We start from the raw sequence: 21,572 nt of genomic DNA on the forward strand, positions 1-21,572 counted from the left end.
CCAGTTTTAAATAGCTTTATTAGTGGAAGCTCTGTGCCCACAGCCCCCACCACGGGGGCTGTGGGGATGCCAGGCAGCCCCACAATGTCCTCTGGGGAAGCCAGGACTCCCCAGAGCACAGAGCTGGGCTCACCCACACTGTCCCTGCCACTGGCTCCACGTGTCTCTGTCCCAGAGGGGCTGCGTGAGCCTGGAGGTGTGCCCCCCAAATTGTCCTTGGCTGACCCCAGGCTGTCAGACGCAGAGGCTGAGCTCCTGACGGACGGAGCACTTGCGGCACTGCACCACGCAGCACCAGTGGAAGCGGCATAGGCAGTTTTCCTCCAACACCACTGTCTCATCCCGGTGCCCTCGCCCGCAGCACAGTAGGTCGCACCCACTCGTGTCCATGGCTGTGCTGTTGCAGACACGGCCCCGGGTGCCCAGTGAGCCTGTCTTACGGTTAGCTGAGCAGAAATCAGGCGAGTCAGCAGAGTAGATGAGGTCCTGCTTGTCAGGGGGCTTGATGTTGTCACCCACAGGGATGAGGGTTTTCCCATCGTTCCCTCCCATCACCTTGAAAGCCCCATTGAAGCGCTCCAGCAGGCGGTCCCCCACCTCGCGGAAATGGGGCATCTTCCGCCAGCAGGTCCGCAGGGTGCAGGAGCCCGACAGCCCGTGGCATTTGCACTCTGTCCTCATGTAGCTGCGCACCGCCTGGGGAAGAGACAGTGATGTTCAGCCCTTGCTCCCCTGCCTCCCTGCCCAGCATCCCCAGCCAAAACCCTGCCTCTTGGTGCTGCCCTGGCCCTGGGGAAGGGGTCTGGGTGTGGAGAGGGGCACAGGGGGTTTCCAAAGCACCTGCAAAGAGTTCCTGAAAAATATTGAGTCCATATTTCAGCCAAAGCTGGTGCAGGTATATGGCTTGGGGAAATTAAGGGTGCAGGGCTGTTAGGCAGGGCACAGGGGTTGATACCTGCAGAGGACAGGGAGCACAGGGGCCTTACCAAGCGCCCAGCTTCGTTGTTGTGCAGGTCGATAAGAGCTCGGATGTCATTTTTGCCTTTCTTGTTCTTAGCATCCATAAACTGCTGGGATTTCTCGTAGCCGAACTGCACATCGTCCCCACAGCCCCCCCACTCCCAGGCCGTGCCCTCCGTGCCCGGACCCGCCGTGGGGGAGGGAGGAGTCCGGCTCCGTGTCAGCTCGCAGCCGCACTGCAGCAGCTCTCCCATGCTGCAGGCCTGTGTGATGGCGTGGCTCACCCCGGCCGCCGTGATGGCATACACGAAGGCTGTTTCACGGATATCTGCAGGAGAACAGACAGGGCCAGAATGTGGAGTCAGCTCCGGCAAAGGCTCTGTAAACAAAGCACCGCCCCCCCCGGGCTAACATCCCATGGGGGCTAAGACCTCCCACTTCTCGCCCTTCATCTGTGCTCAACGTTGTTCCCTGGGTGATGCACCCACCTAGGTACAGGATGCCTGGGGCAGGAACTGCCTCTTGCAAGCAGATATTAAGAATGTGGGGGATGGCCAGGCCATGCCAGTGTTCCTCCACCCCAGCTGTGGAGAGACAACCTCCCCTTGCAAGGATGGGTGCTGCCCCATAGGAAAGAGGGAAACTTGGAGAGTAGGGGGCGGTCCCAGGTGGTACTCACAGCTTCCTCACATCACCCTGCAATATCCCTCCAAGCAGGAAAAATCCTATCCCCAGATGCAAACTGGCACCTGGACAGTAATGCTGAGAGGGATATGGAGGATGCCGTGCTGCCTGCTCTGCCCCCATACCTGCTTTGCCATGGGGCGCCACCTGCCCCCCCTCTCTCCACCAGTGCAGCCTCCACCCTGCAGGATTATTTATTATTAGTATTTGCTCCTGTCTCTCTCTGCTCCGGGACACAAATTCCAAGCATCTTTCCCCTGCCCAGACCTGCCGCTCGCAGCCGCAGCCAGCGGGGGATTCTGGCAGTGGGAGTGTGGCGCCCTGCTAAGGGGGCTCCTGTGCTCCCCCTATTCCATGCCAGCCGAACCCCTGCCCACCCAAATGCCAGGGCAAGACTGCCCAGGGTGATGACATGCAGGGGGTTCCTGGGGAAGGAGGGGAAGATGAGCTTTGGGCGGTGACCCGTCCCCCCATCTCCAGCATTCTGACTTGGGGAGGCTGTGGGAAGAGGGATTCCAGGGCACCAGTTCCATGAGTGGCTTCTCCAAAAACACATGCAGCGAGTCCCACTGGTGTTAGCAGGAGCTGGGCACACCAGTGCCTTTTTGACAATGCCACCCAAGGGATGCCACCCCCTCCCCAAGCCCTCCTGCCCCCCAAGCCACCTGACCACCCGTCTGCTCCTGCCTGGGCCTGGCAGAGCCCTCGTCAGGCAGCCCACAGCTGGCAGAGTTCCCCATGCCACCCTGCCAGCCAGGGCCAGAGGGATGCCACTCCTCTGACAGTTCCTCCAGACACGTGGCTCCCCCCATGCCAGCCTGCCCTGGCATGCCATACCTGCCACAGGAGGCAGGGAGGGAAGAGGGGACAGCTTTGTCTCTTCCAGGGAGACCACAACTGGGAACAGGATCCCATTGCAGTACCTTGGATAGAAAAGGTACTCATCCTGGATGGGAGGTACTCATCTGATGGAGCTGGGAACCCCAAAAATGCTAGGATGCTTTATGCAGTCCCTATAGGATTACAGGGAGGCTGGTGCCTACAGGCATCTCTCAGTGCAGGGCTTCTGACACCCATCTTGTGGCCTTGAGGACCACCACACCTCTCCCTGGGGTGCCCTATGTCCTCAGAGTGCCAAGTACTCCCAAACTTACCACTATCTTCAGGATATTGCTTATCTCTACCACCCCAGCAATGAGGCTGGACCAACATGGTGGCTCCCTCAGCATCCCCATGCCTGACGTGCCTGTGTCTCCCCCAACTCAAGCTGCTCCTGGGTTACCAGCAGCACATCAATCAGTATCTTTCAGTCTGGCCATCGCATTCTGGTACCATCCTACTTGCAGTCTGGATCCCTGCCTGCCAGTCACAGATGCCACCTGCCTTGCTGCCAGGTTGGGGTGAAAAGAGGTGACCCCAGAGGCAAGAGTGTCCCCCATGTGCTGTGGCTCTCTGCCACGTAACTGAATACACCTTCCTCTGTTGGGGGCAACCCACACCTGCAAAATGAGCCTGTCCCCCCTCCACAGGCCAGTGTCTCCCTCAGAGAGACCCCCATTGGTACCTGCAGCCACTGGGTGCCCAGGGCACCCCACCCTTTCCAATGCCCCCAGGGAGGCCACCCTGACCCCTCTTCATGGCCCAAGGACATACCCACTTTACCTGGGCCTGACCATGTATGAACAGGAGATGTGACCTGTTCATGGCCAAGGAGACTGGGGCTGGCTCCAACGTCTTCATCTACTATGGCACAGGGACCAACATGGGAACAGGGGCAGGACTAAATTCACCTCCCACTAAGTGATCCTACCAGCCTGAGGTGCTTCAAACTTGTGTTCCCCCCCTTGCTTGAATCACCATCCACCCCCAGCCTCTCTTCCTGGGGAGCATGGCAGGGCTTTCCCCTCCCTTACACACTGACAGGTGTCCTCTTGCTCTGCTCCTTCTCTGACTTTGATGCAGCAGGGCCAGGCTTGGACCACTGTATCTGTCCGGCTGGGACCTGCAAATCCCTTCTTGCCCCTGGCCCTGTTCCTTGGGGTGACATCAGGGTACCCACCCACAGGCATAGGGACAGGGGACAAGCACACCTCTCCTCTGCTTCCTGCAAGACCAGGAAGAGGGAAGTGAAGGGTACCCACAGGGTGAGGGGCAGCTCCCAGTGGCTGCGCACTGCCTTCCACCTAGGTCCCTTCCCCCAGCACACCCTGGGGTCCTGGGGGAGCAGTAAATCACTGCCAGACAAGGGTGCATTCTTGGGCTTCATGAAGCCCCATGCTGTCTGGGAGCATCGGTAATTGCTTCATTACAACACAGGGAGACATGTCCCGGCAGTAAAACCTCATTGTGACTGCACCAGGGAACGCTGAACAACCCCCTACATGCACACACACACACACACACACACACACGCACACACGCCAAGACTGCTCCAGGAGTCCTGGGGGTGTGTGTGACCGGATGGAGGCTTTTCGGAAAAATGGGAGGCTGAGTAAGCACTGGCCTTACCCTGCTGTAAGATCTTGCCGAAGTACTTGCTGTGGCTGGTGCAGTTCCAGCGGCGGAAGCGGAATTGGTACTGGCACTCCCGGACGCCCAGCTTGGTGCCCTTGGCCACCTCCTGTACAATCTCTGGCTCCAGCTGGCACAGCTCCGCCTGCTTGCCCGCCAGCCGCTTTGTCTTGCGGCAGATGCTGTTGGGGTCCATGACCAGGGGGCTCCCCACTGCCCTGCAGGAGGGGACAGACGAGCAGAGCAAAACCAGCACCCAAGCTCAGGAGGGATCAAGGTGTGGATGGGACATGACCAGACCTGCTCCCAGGGACAGAGCAGGGCTGCAGGGCAGTGACAGCTCAGTGCTGAGCTCAGGTGACAAAGGGACAGAGAGAGGTATGCAGGGAGGACAGGACAAAAGGTATGGGTGGCACCTGTGTGCCATCACCCAGGGGACACCTTGCCTTACCCAGCCAGTAGGGGAATGGGGAGGATCCCCAGCCATGGAACTGGTTATGGGCTGATGCTGGAACATACCACTCCATACCATTGGGGACATCCCTGGGGGTAATGGCAGTGTCCCTGACGGGAGACGGCAGAGATACTGTGCTACTCAGCACCTGCTCTTTGGGTCTGGCACTGACCCAATTCAGCCTTGGCATCTCAGTATGACTGGTGCCTGGTGCAGCTGCATCTCCCAGAGCTGTGGACACAATAAGGAGCCCATTAAGTGCTCTTGGAGCATCTCCCCCTCTCCAGGGGGGCTCTCTGCTTTACCCTGTGGGAGACAAGATGTGTGACCTTGCCTGTGATAAAGCACCTTGGCTGCTAGCCAGGTTCCTGTGCTCACCTCCCTGAATCCAGGCACTAGCTCCAGGGAATGGAGCTGCAGGCGGGTGCAGGAGTGCGAGGGAGGGATGCAGGTGGCATCGTGAGCTCTGCCAATGCCAACGCGGGAGGGCAAGTCTTGGCTGGGCCCAAGTCAGAGGTGGCTCCTCCTTGCCAGCACAGCTGGAGCGAGATGCCTGGCTCTCTGGGCTGGGAGGCAAAGTCTGAGCATGACACCGTGCTCCCCGGTGTGCCGCTGGCTACAGAAACTTCAGTGCTTTCCCCACACATTTTGCCTGGAGTGCCCTCCACAGCACAGCTCGTGGAACCCTGCAGCCTGCCGGCACTTTGCCACATGCTGAGGCGGGAGATGCTCCAGCTCTGCCTTGGGCAACACAGGAGCCACAGTGGTTAGAGGGCAGGCGTGCCACACTGACGGCCTCCCGCCCATGCCTCCCATCCCATGGCAAGGAGGCAGTGTGGCCATGGGCCACACAAATTTAGCACACCCTAAACACGGCCCCACTCAGCCCTCCCTCACCTCCAGCAGCGCTCTTGTGGGCTCAGAGTTCACCCTGCTCAACAACATGATTTTCCTGTCTGTGGATGCCCACAGAACCTCTGGGTTGGACTCAGCATACCCCAACACCTAGGGGTGCCTGAGGACAGTGAGGCCGCATTCCCTGGAGTCCCCTAGGGAGCAGCGCATGGGCGGCCCGTGCTGCCGTCGGCCTCACTTGCTGGGGAGCATCGCCTGCACTGCAACTTCCAAACCCAGAGCTTTATAATCTGGCCAAGCCCCAGGGGCTCAAAAATCACAAGCTGAATCTCTGTGTAAACTGTGTTCTGGGTTTCCTTTTCACTCTCGCCCAGCTGGGGGGCTGTGTTTGGGATACCAAGCTGCAGGACTTTGCTTGCCATCCTGTCCCCAGTGCAAGCTCCCTCCAAGGTTTGAAGCTCAAGGTCCTGCCAGGATTTCACTGCCCCAAGCCAGGCTCCCCAGCTGCCTGCATCTTGTGCCCATCAGACCCCAGCTGGGCTTAGGGAGGACATGCTCTCTCGCACAGCCTGGAAAAGGAGCCCTTATGCTTTGGCTGGAAGTTTAAAGGGTTAAACAACTCAACAGAGATGCACAGCCTGGAAAGGGGATCTCCAGCAGGGAGACTGAGGCAAGCCCACACTCCTTCTGGGAAGAACCCATTACCCTTTGCTCCTGGCAGCTCAGCTTCCCTTTGCTGCACCTCTCCAAAAGGATGGGGCAGCTGGGGAAGCATTTCAGAGCTGTGGCTTGCCTGGCACAGCTCCCCCATAGATGGGGAAACTGAGGCCCACATGGAAAGTAACCAGAAAATCCGTCCAGTCCAACCCCATGATGACCACACAGCAATCCAAGCCTCAACACTGGGCTCCAAATTCGCTGTCCTTGGGGATCGTGGGATCCCAACATCTACAACAGGACGGCAGAGGTTTAGCTGCTTCCTCCAGTGGGGTGGGGAAGAAGGGGAGCTGGGATGGGACTTTCATTAAGAGATGACTCTTTGTACTCATATAAAAATGATGCGCTCACACCCCAGGGCCATCAGATCAAATACTGAACTGCGGCTCACCCCGGCCCGCTGGATCAAGCCGGGAAGAAGAGCTCAGCCCTGTAGGGCTGGGGGGAGGCTCCCCAGCACAACGGGGGTCCCCACCCATGGTCCAGGCAGCAGCAAAGCTGGCTGGAGAGTGTGGGAGCTCACTGTCCGTGCCGACGAGGCGTGGGGTGGGCTGCCTAAGTCCAACACAATATTAATTTCCGCTGGGCTCCACTTTCTGGCACAGGGAGGCTGCTGGGAGCCCAAGAGCTGTTTTGCTTTGGAGGGTTCGGAGAGGGGGGGGAGCATGGGGGAAGACAAGGGCAAGAAAAATGCTGCCAAACTGCTACCACTTTGGCAAGGGCTCCAGCGCAGGGCCCAGATCTGCCTGAGCTTGTCCTGCTCCAAGGCCTCCCGCATCTACAATTAAGGTGCCCCACCTCTGCCGCTGGGCCCTCCTCCCCCTGCCCTGGTGAAGGAACAGGGTCGCCAGCCCGGCTCCCCACAACTTACCTGAGGCACTTCGTCCCCCCCCCCACCACCTCCTGCCTGAGAGCCCCTAGCCAGGCTCAGTGGCTTGGCAGCATCCGTCCTGCCTGCCCCCGGCGTCCTGTTGGCTGCCAGAACTGCTGCTGGGTGGCTGCTATCTTGCCCCAAAAGAAGATGGGATGATGAGCCCCACTTCCCGACCCGATTCCCAGCTCCCCTGTGTAAGCGAAACAACCCCCATTGGTGAAAGGGGAGACTGAGGCACAGAAAAGGAGCTGCAATCTACCACCAGACTGCTGCTGTCACCCCTTAGGCTGTCGACAGCCACAGCCTGAGCCCTGTCCCAGTGACACACACCAAACAGGAGTCACTGGGACTTCTGATGCAACCCCTCTGCTCCAGATGCTGTCCCTGTGCAATAGAGCTGGGGGTTCCTAAGAGCCATAATCACCAGCTTTTTCCAGCTCAGCTCACAGTCACAGAGCATCCAGTATGCCCCAGTCTCATTCCCAGATAAAATCATAGATGAAGGAGCCTGGCTCAAGTCATCATCTTCCCCTTGGGCATGGGAATGGTGTGGAGCAAGGCTTCTCCCAGCCCCTGTCAGCAGATGGGATCAAGGGGAGCCAGTGAGGTCCTGGTTTGCAGGAAGCCAATGGAGTGAGGCTGGCAGAATCATTCAGAGAATGGTCAGCCTTCAAAAGTGGCACCCACGTCTTGGATGAAAAATGCTTCCTTTGGTCCTGATGGCCTTGAAATCCCAAAGGAGAGCAGTGGTTGTGCCATGCCAGCTCCATGTTGGACCTGCTAGGTCTGAACCCATTAAGTATTGCTGCCTGGGTGCTCCCATGTGACAAGGGGACTCTGCTGTGGGGTGGTAAGGGCATGTCTTGCCTCACATCCAGGTCTCTATCCCAGTCCCTGGGTGTCATCAGGAAGGGAGTGCACAATGCTAGGGTACCCAGCTCATCGCTCTGAGCCCACAGGTGCATCCACTTGGAGAGGTAAGAACTGCAGGATGCCAGCCCTGGAGAACTGATCTCCATCCCTTGGGGGAACAGGTCACCCCATGTCCCACACAATGATGACACATTCAGTGACAGCCCTAAAAGGAAGTCAAACCCAAAGGGAACCTGTGTCTTTCCAAGGTGTGCAAACAGGGTGAGGGGGACACACAGATGAATTTTCACCTGTCCAGCTTGTGCTTCAGCTCATGCTGAAGTGTAGCGGGCGCTCGACCCCTCACCTGGGGCGATGCGTGGGTGCTGCCACTAACCGGGGCAGCCGGGTGTGGAAAACAGAGCAGGAGGCCCACGAGGGTGTGGTGAGTAAGCAACAAGTCAGTGCCCTGGGGGGGCACAGCCAGGGTTTGGCTGCTGAGCAGGATGGGGGCACTGAGGGAGCAGGAAATGCCGCAGGTTGGGGAGAGCAGGGGGACCCTGTGCCCCACCTTCCTCTTTACACCTCCTTGGCAAGAATGTCATGCAAATAGATGGGCAGCTGCCTAAAGAAAAGAGGCTTTGGCTTGGCATGGCATGGCATCAACCCATGGACCTGCTGGTTGCAGGGTCATGTTGAGGCCAGGTGCTTGCGAACAGTAGCTGCCCAAACTTGTGGTGCAGGTACCAGGGAGGACGGAGGGAGCAGGTACCTGCAGAGACGGGGGTCCTAAAACTGTGTCCAAACCCTAGAAGGGCTGGGATAAAAAGGTAAGAGATCCACCCACCCGTGGTCAGTGTGTTCTTCCTCCGGGTTCTGGCAGAGGCTGGAGCTGGGGTGGCATGAGGGCTGGGCTAGCTTATGCCCAAATACAGGTGCCACATGTGGCAGCAGGACCCTGCAAATTCTGAGCAAATATCGGGGTGTGCTCAGCTCTGCCCAGCACCCTCCCACATGAGGGGTATTTGAAGGGATTAAGCCTCTGATGTAAAGCCCAGACAAGCCCTCCAGTTTGGGGTATGTGTAGGGCAGGGCTGGGGAGCCTGGGTGTCACCATGTGAGAGTGGATGTGACCAGGAGCAGGGACAAGGGATGGTATGGGTGAAAGCTCAGCTGCCTTTGGGGGAGAACACAAGTAGCCTAATGCTGGAGCCAGTAGCCATCTCAAAAAGTGCAAGGGAAATATTTTCCTCTTGAAAAACCCAGAGGGTCAGCAGCTGCTTGAGTAGGGGCACAGGGAGATGGCACTGGTCAGGAGCCACCACACTGGGACATTTGTTGCTTCCTGTATGGTGCTGCTCCAGGGGTGAGGGCATGCCCGGGATGGCTGGGCAGCCCAGTCTGCTGGGCGCTGTGGGGTGGCAGCTGTAGGTCAGCAAGTCCAGGGAGTGACTCACATTGCTCACCCAAAGTCATGCAGGCAGGGCCCTACAGCCCAGCAGCCTGCTCTTACAGGCTCTCAGCAGTCTGGGTGCTGGTCAGGGCAGTGGAAGAGAAGGGGAGGCCACTGGTGCATGAAACCACCCAGAGCTATGTGGATCAGGGGATGCAGGACTGGGACTCTCTCAAACAAGGATACAGCCACAGATGCTAGGGAGTAGATCCTCCATGAGTGCCTCTGAAGAAGCCCCATGGAAACCTGGAGGTGCAGTGCCCTTGTGCATGGATGGGAAGGGGATGGAGGGCAGGTGTCCATCCCTCCAGGCCCCATAGGACCCACAGCTGGAATGGAGCACATCTTAGCTGGGATGGTTTTCTCCCTTGCTTTCTCTTCCATCTCCCAGCTGCTCTCAGCCATGCCTATGGAGAGCCAATGGGCACTCAGGAAGCCTGGCTTTGCTTGCCCCCATCCCCACAGTGCCTCTGTTCCTGCAAGCACAGCCCAACCACAAACCGGCTTGGCTGAAATCATGCCCTGAACCTGCCCGGGGCTCCTCAGACACTACATTTGCAAGTCCTGTATCCTTCACCCTCTGGGCCAGCCCAGGAGCCCCAGGCAGTCCCTACTTGTCCTGCTCAGGGAGAAATCACTGTTGCACAAGGAGCTGGGTAAGAAACACCTAAAGAAGAGGGGAGGAGGAAGAAAGAGAATTTACTGGGCTGGTGGAAGCAAGGGGAGCCTATTCCCTGCATCCTGGCACTAACCAAGGTACCAGCAGCACCTGAGTGGCACAACTTCCATTGGCACTGACCATAGTGCCATGCCATGGAAAGGTCTGTGTCTGCCTGTACCCCTTTGCTTCTTCTTAGACACAGGGGCACAGGGTGTGTAGGACAAGGGTGACTGTATCTTCATGAGCACTGTGGGGGCATCCTAACACACCGAGGATGCTCTTTCTCAGGCTACAGTATCACTAGCATGATGTCAGTGCTCGTACGTCACACTTGAACCTTTTTCCATAGGTGCAGCCATCTGCCAGGATCCCAACAGGTGCAGTTACCACCCATGAGTGGCCAGGTGTCATGCTTTTAATTAACTTTACCTTAGCTAAAACCAGGACACCAGGCCCAGTTGCATGCCTTGTCTGGGGACTGTCTCCTGGGACCCAACCCAGCTACACCCCATCATGCCTCTCTCAAAAATTAGTTTGCCACCAGTGGGGGAAAAAATTGCCTCAAACAGGCAACCCCTGCATTCCCCCCACCACACAGCTAATGCACTAAGGGGTGGGATAGAGGGGGCAGTAAAGACATTCCTTTCTTTCCCAGGGGAACATGCCCCCTTGGCTAAGCACTCATAGGTGCCCAGTGAGGCACACATAAAGGTGTGCCAGTGAAGTTCCTATGCATCAGTGACAGTGACAGCAAGGAACATCTCTATCAATGCCACCAGTCTTGAGGCTTCCAGGAACTCTGGCACAACATATGGCTGTATACCTGAACCCTTCTCCTCCAACAGCAAACCCCACAAACATCAGTGCTACCCAGACCCGGGAGACAGGACCAGGAGCAGGCATATGGGAAGATGCCTCATGAGCTGGCTCAAGGGGTCAGGCAGCACCCGGACTTCTCTCCCCAGCATGGGAAGAGCTCCCTGGAAATAAGGGATGATCTCAGCCAGGGGCCAAAACCCAAGCTCTGTGGGAAGCAGCTCATGTATCAGCCAGCTGCTCCTGTGCCCTGTCCAGGGAAGCCCAGCATGTCCATTTGGTGGTGCTGGTGGCCTCATCCACACACCACCTCCACCTCCTCTGGGCTTGCTGGCTCCAGAGTGAAGTAGAGTGCAAGATGGTGATCCCTCTGCAGCCATTCCACTGCTCAGTGCATTCAACCATGTTGCAGGCATTATTCTTATTATTCTTAAATTAAAGGTTCCTTCCCTTCTTATTTTTTAAAAGAAGAAAAAACAAGTTTGACCCCTTGCCCTCCTCTGCCAAATCCTGCTAATCTCCCCAAGTCAGTTCTGCCAGCGCATACATGGCATGGTCACAGCATCAGCAGGACCCAGGCTCCACAGTGAGACGTGGCTCTGAGCTGCTAGGGCAGGGGGCAGCAGTACCCCAGCACTCTGCCCTTGCCGGTGCCGTCTGCCTGCCCCTGAATTGAAGGCAGAATTAACTTCTGCTTCACCTCTACCTGCTCCAGCCATGGGTAGGAGTCCTCAAAGCTGGAGCACAGGGCATGAGCTTGAAGGTGAGGGCTCACTGGGTGGGTATTGATGAGGATGGGGCAGAGAAAGCATGGAGACCTAAAGGGACAGCTGTGTATGAGTCTGAGAATTAGCCAGAGAAATACAGCAGATCTCAGGCAGCAGGAGGGAATGAGTCCTGCATATCTACCCTGAGGTGGGTGGCAGGGAGCATGGAGATCCTCCACACACACCCTGCCCCGACCAGGTCTTGCCCTGCCTCATTCTCCCCTCCTCTAGCAAAAAAAACCAAGGCAAGCCCCTCTCAGACCCATGTTAAACCCTTGTCTGGCAATAAACCAAGTTTTTGCTCTTCGGACAAACTTAGCTGGTGTACAACTGACCATAACAGCACCATTTATACTCACCGAGGCCCCTGCTTTTGCCCTGCATCCCTGGAGCCAGGGCTAGCAAAGGGAATGGAGATGTAGAATAAATCACTGATGGGCAGGCAGTGGACCAAGAGGGGAAAGGCTTATGGAGAGCTTTATTTTAGGGGTCAAAAGAGTGTGACAATGTGGAGACGAATAGCCTCAGATAATGAATGATAGCCCGGACGGCACGCCGGGGAGCTGGAATCTAAGCACTTAAAACCGGATAAAGACAGGCTGGGTGAAATTCTTAATAGATTTAAATAGTTCATGTTTCGACAGATACCTGGGCTTTCCAAGGCTGGGTCCCAGCTCTGTGCCTGTAATGAATCCCCCACCCCCTCTGGTATCCTGCAAGGCACCGTCTCTGCCTTTGATGAAGGCACCATTACAAATAGGGGTTTTGTCCCTGCTGTGTCCAGGCCACTGTTCAGGGGGGACACGGTAGGGACCCTCGGGCTTTTAATTAAAGTTGACTTATTGGAAGGGTCTGGAGGCCCCTACCCCACCTTCCCCACCCCTCAGGCATACAACCCTCCTAGGCTGAAGGCTTGAGGTGCAGGGAGGCAGACTGCAGCTCTCCCCACAGGACCTGTGTGCCCCATACCCCTGGGGCAGCTCCAGCCTGCTGTCCCCAACACACTTGTGTGCCCAAACCCTGACAGCATGTGGGTGCCTTGATCTGGATACTCCTGGTCAGCAAGCAGCAGTCCCTACCCAAGTTGTGCCCTGGGTGTAGGGGACTCTGTTATCCCCAAGCTGGGGTGGGAGGACCACCCCCGGCGATCGAGGGACCCTGCGTGCCCTCCTGCATCCCCCCCCGGGATGTCCTACTCACCACCAGAGCCCGATGATATTGGCGGGGCAGAGGAGGATGAAGAAGAGCCCCAGCTGGGTCCGGGAAGAAGGCAGCATCCTGCCAGGGCTGAGAGAAGCGTCGAACCCGCTCCGCGCCACCCGCGGAGAGCCGGGCTGCCCCTAGGGTCTGGTCGGGGCCCCGGCGGGTGGGTGCCCGGTGCCTCACTCCGCCGGGCCGGGCCGGGCGGGCAACGCGGCCGGCGGGGCCGGGCCGAGCCGGGCTGGGTTGGGCTGGGCTGGGCTGGGCAGGCAACTCCGGGCGGCTGGAGCGCGGCGCGGAGGCTGCTCCGGAGAAGGAGGAGGAGGAGGGACGGGGCTGCGAAAGCATCTGCTCCGACAGGGAAACCGGAGCCCGGGGGGACGGACAGGGCGGGCCGGGCGGGGGGACTCCCGGGTGCCAGGCTCGGCTCCCGGCGCACAGCCACGGCCACGATGTGGGCACGGCCACGGGGACGGGCACCCTCCGGCAGTGGGACGGTGGCCTCAGCCTGTCCAGCCCCGCGTCCCACCGCCGCGCTTGGACGTGCAGTCCTTTTCGCGGGACCTGCCTGGCACAGCACTGCCCGGCTCCGCTCGTGGTCCTGCCGCAGCCCTGCCAAACTCGACCTGGCCTCGAGGTGTCCCCAACACCTGCCCATCACATTCCTGCCCGACCCTGACACCCTTGGCACGGCCTTGCCCAAACCTGGCATCCCTGTGTTGCCTGCCAGCTAAGCCCTGCCTGGCCCCTGTCCCCACACTGGGTTTGCCTGGACCCTGTCCTCAGACCAATCTGTCCTGCCTGGGGATGCTGGAGGAGTGACCCCTCACAAGCATCTCCCAACACTTGGCTCTAATATCTCTGGAGAGACATGCCTGGGGCAGGGGTACATGCAGGAGGAGAATGATGGGAGTCAGCCCCAGGAGAAAAGAGACCAGGAGGAGTGCAGGGAGGGATAGCTTGTTCATGGTGATTTCATCTCAGGTGCAGCCAGGACACAGGAGGGAGACAGCCCCCAGCACTGGATCAGCAGGAGGAGTAGCAGGAGTTGTCTGGGGCAGGAGGAAACTGAGGTGCCTGAAAGATAGCAGAGGGCCACACCAGGGCTAGGCAGCTGGGGACAGAAGGAACCAGTACCCATTGGCTGCTACCCCAGTTCTCTTCCCCCGGAGGAGCCTCAGGAACGGTCTCCTAGTCCTCTGGATTTCTGATTCTTCTGGTACAGTTCGTGACTCCCAGCAGAGTTTGGGGATGCAGCTTCCAGCCATGTAGCATCCAGGCCATAGATCCTAGGGCTGGGACAGCCACCCTGGAGAGTCCAATTGACTTCTGCACCCACCACCACTGAGCACCCATTGGTTACCCCCAGACATCAGGGGGTATCTGCCACCAGTGATGGGCAAAGCAGGGCGCTCTCTCTGCTGGTGAGCTCACCACTCCCTCCAGCAGCAATTTGAGCTCTGTCCCCCTTCCTGGCCTCCCATCTCCTGCCCATCTCTAGCCTCTGGGTTGCCCATCACTGCTCCCTTTGCTTCAACCACCAGCAGTTTCATCCCTTCACCTGGGCATGTTCACTCCCCACTAGCACCATTTGGTGATGAATGAATCAGGTTTTATCTGCAGCTTGGCACAATTCTCCTCTTTCTCCTGGGCACAGGAGATAAGAGAGTCCCACCACCTCTAGAGATTTCACACCTGCTCCTTCTCTGCCATCCTTCACAGCAACTGAGCTCCTGGTCTGCACCCTTGGTATTGTGACCAGGACTGAGCTGCTCTGGCCACAGCATGGGGACAACAGGGGCACAGGACTTTCCCTGAGCAGGGCACTGCATCTGGGCTACCTCACCATGTCCAGTCCCTGTTGTCTTTTGCCTTCACCCACCAGCCTCCATCCTACCTGCCCTACAGGAATCTCATCACCTCAAATCTTAGGGGGAAAGTCAGCAAAGAGCAGCAGGGGACATCCCTGCTAAGGCTTGGGGAGTCTGACACAGTGCCCAGGGGCCCAGCCCCTGCAGCAGAGCTTGCTTGCAATGCACGGCTCATCTGCCGGCGTGTTGAAAGTGCCTGTTGTCCCCCCCGCCCCTAGCGCCTGGCCTCCTTGCAAAGGCAGAGCGGGGCAGGTGAGAGGCCTTTATCTGATTTCCTAAGGGCAGAAAAATCCCTTTGATTTTGCCCCGAAGAGGGGAGCGGGGTGGGGGAGAGTGCCGTCTCGACGAGCAGGTGCAGCTGGTGCTCAGCAACTCGCCTTATCATGTCCTAGTTCTGCATGAGGCTGGAGGTGGCTGGGGGGGGCTGTGATGCCCCCAGCACGCATATGGGAACTGGCCCCATTGCTTAGGTCCTGTAGCAAACCCCCCTGAGAGGGGTTGGTGGGGGCAGGGTGAACAAAGGTAGGCTCCTTGCCTTGTGCCTGGACCAGAAGAACTGGGATGGAGGGATGCCAGGGCTTTGCCCTTGTTTCACAGCTTTTCTCACAGTTGCATAAAAATTTCCCTTTAACAAGGGGAAACTGAGGCATAGAGATGCTGAGACCTGATTAAGCAGCCGGGTGTGATAGCCTGCTCCCCCAGCCCCAGTAGTTTTCTCACTGACTCCCCTTCTGCAACAAGACCTAAAGGGACACGTACTTCAGGGGACAAGGACACAGTGGTGACACTGAGCCAAGGCAATGGGGGTGCCACTGCCACCCTGAAGCAGCCTCTGCTGTCGCAGCTGAGCCTTTGTCTCTGCCTTTCCTCGCCTCTCGCAGCTCACTCCCCCCGCCCCCCACCCGCCCCAGCTTTTGTGTTATTACAAATTATAAAACAATTTTTTCCTGCCGTCCCGCATTCTTCTGCCTCCTGCAAGAATTTTAATGTATTTATTTTTGCTATCAGGGGAAAGCGCTGTGTTCCTCGGCCACCCCCGGGCAGCCCCGGCCCTGCTTGGCCACTGATGGAAATTAATGACGGAGGATGCAGGGGGAGAACAGACACCTCTGCACCCCTGCAGCAGAGAGGTGGGGGGGATGGGTGTCCCCCCAGCCACCCATGCTTTCCCCAGTAGAAAAGTCTGTGGAGGATAGAGAACTCAGCTGCATTGGGAAGGGTGATGGGATAGTGGGGGCTGGTCCCCAGGAGAAGCTGTAGTTTATGGGCTGAGGAGGGGACAGCTATTGGTTGGATGGGCAGGGCCAAGGGGTGTTCTTTGGGGTCCAGTTTCGGGGTGCTGTGCTGGGTAATCATGTCTCCATATAGCAGCATGGCCTTGGAATTCTCTTGAGAAAGAGGAGGCCGTCCCCAGACCCAAACACACTCTGCCCCTTGTGACAGCGTCCCCAGTGATCCCCATCCTGCTTGTGGGACAAAGCATCCCTTGAGTGCCCCATCCTGCACTTCTCACTGAACTCTCTCTGCCTCTAAGCTGGTGCCTTGATGCTGTTCTGAGCTATGTTTCTCACTCCTGACCGCACAGCCCCAAGGGCAAGGATTGGGGTGCCCTGCTCCCAGAGCCCCCCTGTGCCATAGCCACAAGGCTGGGGGGCTCTGGCTGCTGGGAGGGAGTGGACAGGGGGAGGAAAGAACGGGCCTTTCCCGCTGTGGGGAAAGCACAGCGATTTCCAACCCAAACACCCCAGTGCTCAGCGGCTGCATACTTTCCCAGCGTCCCTCCCCTCCTTTTTATTCCTGAGGACATTGGCAATCAAACCCAGGTTGGCCCCATCTCCTGCTCCTGCAGTGAGGTCATCGAGCTGTGTTTGTGACATCCCGGCATCTCCATGGCAGCGCACTGTGATGTCATAAGCTTGGGGTTGCGACCTCACGGCAGGAGGAGAATGATCTTATTAAAACAACATGGTCCCCATCCATGGCCGCTCACAGCCGGGGGACTCCAATGCAGGATAACGGCCAGTGGAGAGGCCTGTGGCAGCCAGGGGGACAGTGAGGATAGAGCCCTCCCTGGGACTGTATCCCCAGTGGGAGATGGTGATGACCCAGGGCATGATCCAGTGCTCAAAGCAGTGGGCAGTCCCCAGGGCTGAACTCCCAACTGATGCAAACACACAAGCTTTCCTTGTGCTGGAATGGTGGTGAATTTGGGGACAGTCACGCTGACTTACTCCTCAGGGTCTCCCAGGCTCGGCCACAGTGTTGCCCACCTCCAGGGCCAAGTATCTGGGGCCTTATCGGGGTGCAGAGCCCTTTCATGTCAGGCCAGTGGGTGGCAAGTGGAGCTGATGAGGACCTGTCCCCAGATCAGAGCCACCCGGTGCTGACAGCAACTGTGCAGCCCATTCTTAAATTAGATGAGCCTCCTCTCTGCCTGGCCAGCACTTCTGCCCCTGCCCCATGGCTGGACACAGCCTTGGACATCGCTGCCCACTGTGCTTCTCATGGCCAACATGTCCCATACACACACATGCACACACTGTACCCCTAAGGAGCCCTGGGCATCCCTTGGGCACTGACAGTTGGGAGACAGATGGACAGAGGGGTGAATGGGAGTATAGACAGACAAATGGGTGGGTGGCTGTCTGGATGGACAGGTAGGTGTGGGAATGGATGAGAAGAGTGATGCACCCATTTGTCGATGGATGGATGGATGGGTGAGTGTACAGACAGCTCAGTAGATGGATGGAGAGACGGCTGTGAGAAAGCTACATGTAAGTGAGGATGGATGGATGGATGGATGGATGGACAGGAGAAAGAATGGCCCTCGCCCTCTTTAGTGAGCCTGTGTGGTTCTGGATGTTGTTACTCTTTCCAAACAACCAAAGTTTCACACAGCACCAACAAAAGCCCAGCTCTGTCCTGGGAGAGAAGGCAACATCCACATCCCAAGGGGAGAAAATTTGTCTTTCTCTCTGTACAGTTTGAGGGCCTGACCTTGTGCTGCTGCAGCAGTCCATCCTCACTGCTAGCATAGGATCTGTTTTCCACTGCTCAGCGGGGAAACTGAGGCCAGGGGGACTGCCTGGCAGTGCAGCAAAGCTGCAACCACCCCTCTTCAGGGAAGCACGGCACTGTAGTCAGTCCCACTCCTTCCAGCTCCCTGCATATCCCTCTGTCCATCCACGGGAAGGACACACATGAGAGCGATGCTGTTGTCCTTGGGCCCCCGCGGGCCGTAAACATGATGTCATGTGGCAGCGCACACAGCCCGCTCTGTGCGCGGGTCCCCAAATGGGCTTCGCAAGTTCTGCGTGGGAGGCATCAGCCATGGCCCACAGCCAAGGGAACTGGAGTCGGGAGATAAAATCAGGTTTGCTTTGGGCTGGAGCAAACAGCCTTTGCAGGAGGAATAAGGGATACGGAGAGCAGCTGGAGGGGGCAGACACCTCCCCATCTCAGAGAGTTTGTTGAGGAGCAGAGGTGATGGGGGACGCTCCAGGAAAGCCCAGGCTGGTTTTGCCGGTCCCAGGTTGGCTCCCTTTGCGCCTACTTGACTTAGAATAACTCCATAGGCACTTGAAGTCACTAATCAGCCAGGACCACTTGAGAGCAGCCCGGGGCTGCCTCCCGTCTCCTGCGATAACGGGATGCCAGTCCCGGATTTGCTCCAGCGTCCTGCCCTCACATCCTCAGGGAAAGGTCCTGGCCCACCAGGGTCCCATGGGGCACAAAGAAGGGGGAGCCCAGATCAGAGCTTGCTGTCAGGTGCTGAGCCCTGTGTGGTGGTCATGGAGAACACACCATTGTGCTGTTTGATTTACCTCTTGTTTCAAAAGCTTTGTGCTGTCCCCAAGCCCTTGCCTGGATCTAAGGGGTCAGACAGAGGGAAATGAGGGGAAGGGGACCTTCGGGAGAGGGCCAAGAGGGTCCCACTTGAACTGTCTGTGTGGGAGAGGAGCAGCCGTCTCCAGGCCTGGGATCTGTCTACATCCCTCTTGATCTTCCCATGTCCCCCCTGTGCAGCCCCACTAGCCCCAGCACGGCTCATGACTCAGGCAGTGACAGTGTGGTGACACACAGTTGACATGACAAGCCATCTCCATTTAAATGCTTTGGGTTGTTTACAGTCCTCAGGACCCAGGCTCGGCCTTCTCACAGCCTGGGCTTTCCTGGGCATGAGTCAAGGGATGCCCTCCCCTGGGACACCCCACTTCCCCCCCACCAGCTGTGGGAGAGCAAATCAGGGTTAGAGGATGAAGCCCTGGGAAAAATTTCCAGCTCCTGGGTGACACTGCACAAGTCACGTAAAGAAGCTGTGCTTTCATCCCAGCAGGACCAGCAGCCAGGACCCTCTATGAGCAGTATGTGGTGGATGGGTTGAGTGGCAGAGCAGCACGGGGGGCCCACGGTGCCTGTGTCTGCATCCACAGGTCCCACCGGTGAGATTGGGTCGGACCTGACAATGCATCCGTGGAATGAGTAGAGTTGCAGCAACCCTGTGGCAGAGTGACACACAAGATGGGACCTGCCACCCCCAGTTCCACATCCCCATGGATAAAGGCAGCATTTGCTCTCCCGCCTTTGCCCTGCTTGCCACCAAGCTGAGCTGGCCCCGCACGGGGGGACCTCCCGGGAGCTGGCGGTGCCCCCGGCTCCTTGCGGCATTCTCCGGCGGAGGATGTGTCATGGCCCAGACGCTTCCCTTCGGAAGTCCCCGCCGAGCGGCTCTGGGAGGGGGGTGATTCACCCGACCCTCCCGCCCTCCCTTCTGCACGGCCTCCCCCACAGCCCTGGCAGCGGCCCCGGCGGAGCCCCAGGCAGGTCCCCGACGCCGCTCCCGCCGTCCGAGGGAGGGGAGCACAGCCTAGCGGCAGGAGCGGGAAGTAGCCAGGATAACCGTGTCCCCTTCCCCGAGCGTGCTGCGGGGCACTGGGGACCGACCCGGGGAGCCGCTGCAGTGGTACAGCCTGCCCTTCCACAAAGTCCTGCACCCGAGTCGGGGTGACCCCAGTACCTCTTCTGGCTGAGTGGGAGAGGGATGGATGGATGGATGGATGGATGGATGGAGAGCAGTCCTGCAGAGAAGGACCTGGGGATACTAGTGGATCAAAAATAGTATATAAGCCGGCAATGTGCACTTGCAGCCCAGAAAGCAGATCGTGCCTGAGACTGGAAAACAAGAAGCATGGCCGGCAGGGCAGGGGAGGTGATGTTCCTGCTCCACTACACACTCGTGAGAGCCCACGAGTGGAGTGCTGCATCCAGCTCTGAGATCCTCAGTGCAAGAGAGGCATGAACCTGTTAGAACGGGTCCAGAGGCCACAAAAATAATTGGGGATCTGGAGCACCTCTCCCATGAAAACAGGGGATTTGGGGTTATTCATCCTGGAGAAGGCACAGGAATATCTTATTGCAGGCTTTCAATATATAAACGGGTTTATAAGAAAAAGGGAGAGAGACTTTTACTCTTTTTGCAAGAGGTGATGGTTTTAAACAGAAAGAGGTGGTAGGCTCCCACTCTCCAGTAAGGGGAAACGCGTTAACAGCGGTTTAGGAGGAGCCGAGGCGTCCCCTGCCGGGGGGAGCGAGAACCTGGTGTCCAGGCACCAAGCTGGGAAGCCCCCTAGCAGTCCTCTGTCCAGGGCTCTCTTGCTGCCCCGGCTATGGGTCTGACCGGGGAAGGGCAAGCGGGAGAGCTGGCTGTGAGCAGCCATGAGATGGCGGCAGGTGCTCACCCCAGCCTGGGGTGCCTCAGGGGTGTCTGCAGGCACAGGAGTGCCTGGGTCCCGGCCCAGCTGGCAGAGAGCTCACAAGGCATCAGCCTGGAACCCAGCGCGGAACACCTCCCACCTCCCGGTGAGGCAGGACCAAGGGTGAGAACAGCCCAACCTGAGGGCACAACCTCCCTGTCCAGGATCTTGAACCCACCACCCAATAAGGGTGGTTAATGATCAGTACTGGGGTGTCCCAGCCAGAGACATGGTGCCCGACGCTCCAGGAGGGACACCTGGACAGAGCACTGCCCTGCCCCACTGCCCCAGAACCTGGTGCCAGTGCCAGGCTGGCCAGAAGGGACATGACCTGCATCCATGGTCCAACACCACCACAGCAGGATCCTGTTCATGGGCTGGACAGCTTGGTCTGCACCAGGAGCTGGTGCCATTCTCTCCCTCTCATGAAGACAAACGAAACCTGCCTCTGGTTGTGTTGCCAGCAGCCACAACAGGCATATCAAGGTCTCCCTATCTGTAGTCCCAGCTGGCAGCACCTGGAGGAATTGCTGAGAGAGGCCCTGGGACAGCTTGGACCCAGCTCCCCAGGGCACCATCCTGCACTGCTGGGGGACAAGGCAGGTACAGGGGGATGACAGGCAGGGGACAGAGGCAGGGCAAGAGAGCTCAGTCCGTAAGGGCAAGCAGCCCTGAAGAGCAGGCCCAGCAGTGACCCTGGTGCTGATGCAGGGTGCACAGGGTCTGGGATGTGGTGCCCAGTGCCAGAGTGCAGTGCTGGTGCTGGCACACGTTGTGCCATGCCTGGTGCAGTGCCCGGTGCCAGTGCCTGGTGAGCAGTGCCCATGTGCCATGCCCAGTGTGCAGCACCTGGAGCTGGTACCAGTGCTGGTGCCACATGCTGCGTTGCACCAAGGGTGCTGTACCTGCTGTGCCATGTATCAGGGACTGGCTGCCAGCTGCCTTGTGCAGCTGCGTGGCACCACACGTTGTGTGCATGAGTACCATCGATGCCAGTTCCGAGTACCTAGCAGCCGGTGCATGGCGTGTGATGACGCTGAGCAGTGTCCAGCGTCCAGTATTTGGTGCATGGGATATGGTACCCGGTGTGCTGTAACGAGCATCAGAACACTGCAGCCGGTATCCATGGCCCGGTAGCAGGAAT

At 58.3% G+C, this 21,572-nt stretch overlaps 1 protein-coding gene across 1 annotated transcript; it reads right to left on the bottom strand.

The window, feature by feature from the left end:
• Positions 1-13,462, bottom strand: WNT6 (Wnt family member 6). The gene is given in 5 exon segments (XM_027677902.1): positions 1-696; positions 987-1,288; positions 4,153-4,373; positions 12,805-13,156; positions 13,159-13,462. Coding segments are annotated over 5 exon segments (1,641 nt in total). The 3' UTR covers positions 1-234.
• Positions 13,463-21,572: the final 8,110 nt, after the last annotated feature.

Source organism: Neopelma chrysocephalum, unplaced genomic scaffold (genome assembly GCF_003984885.1).
Source record: "Neopelma chrysocephalum unplaced genomic scaffold, ASM398488v2 Primary Assembly neopelma1_44, whole genome shotgun sequence".
In the NCBI taxonomy this organism is placed as follows: Eukaryota; Metazoa; Chordata; class Aves; order Passeriformes; family Pipridae; genus Neopelma; species Neopelma chrysocephalum.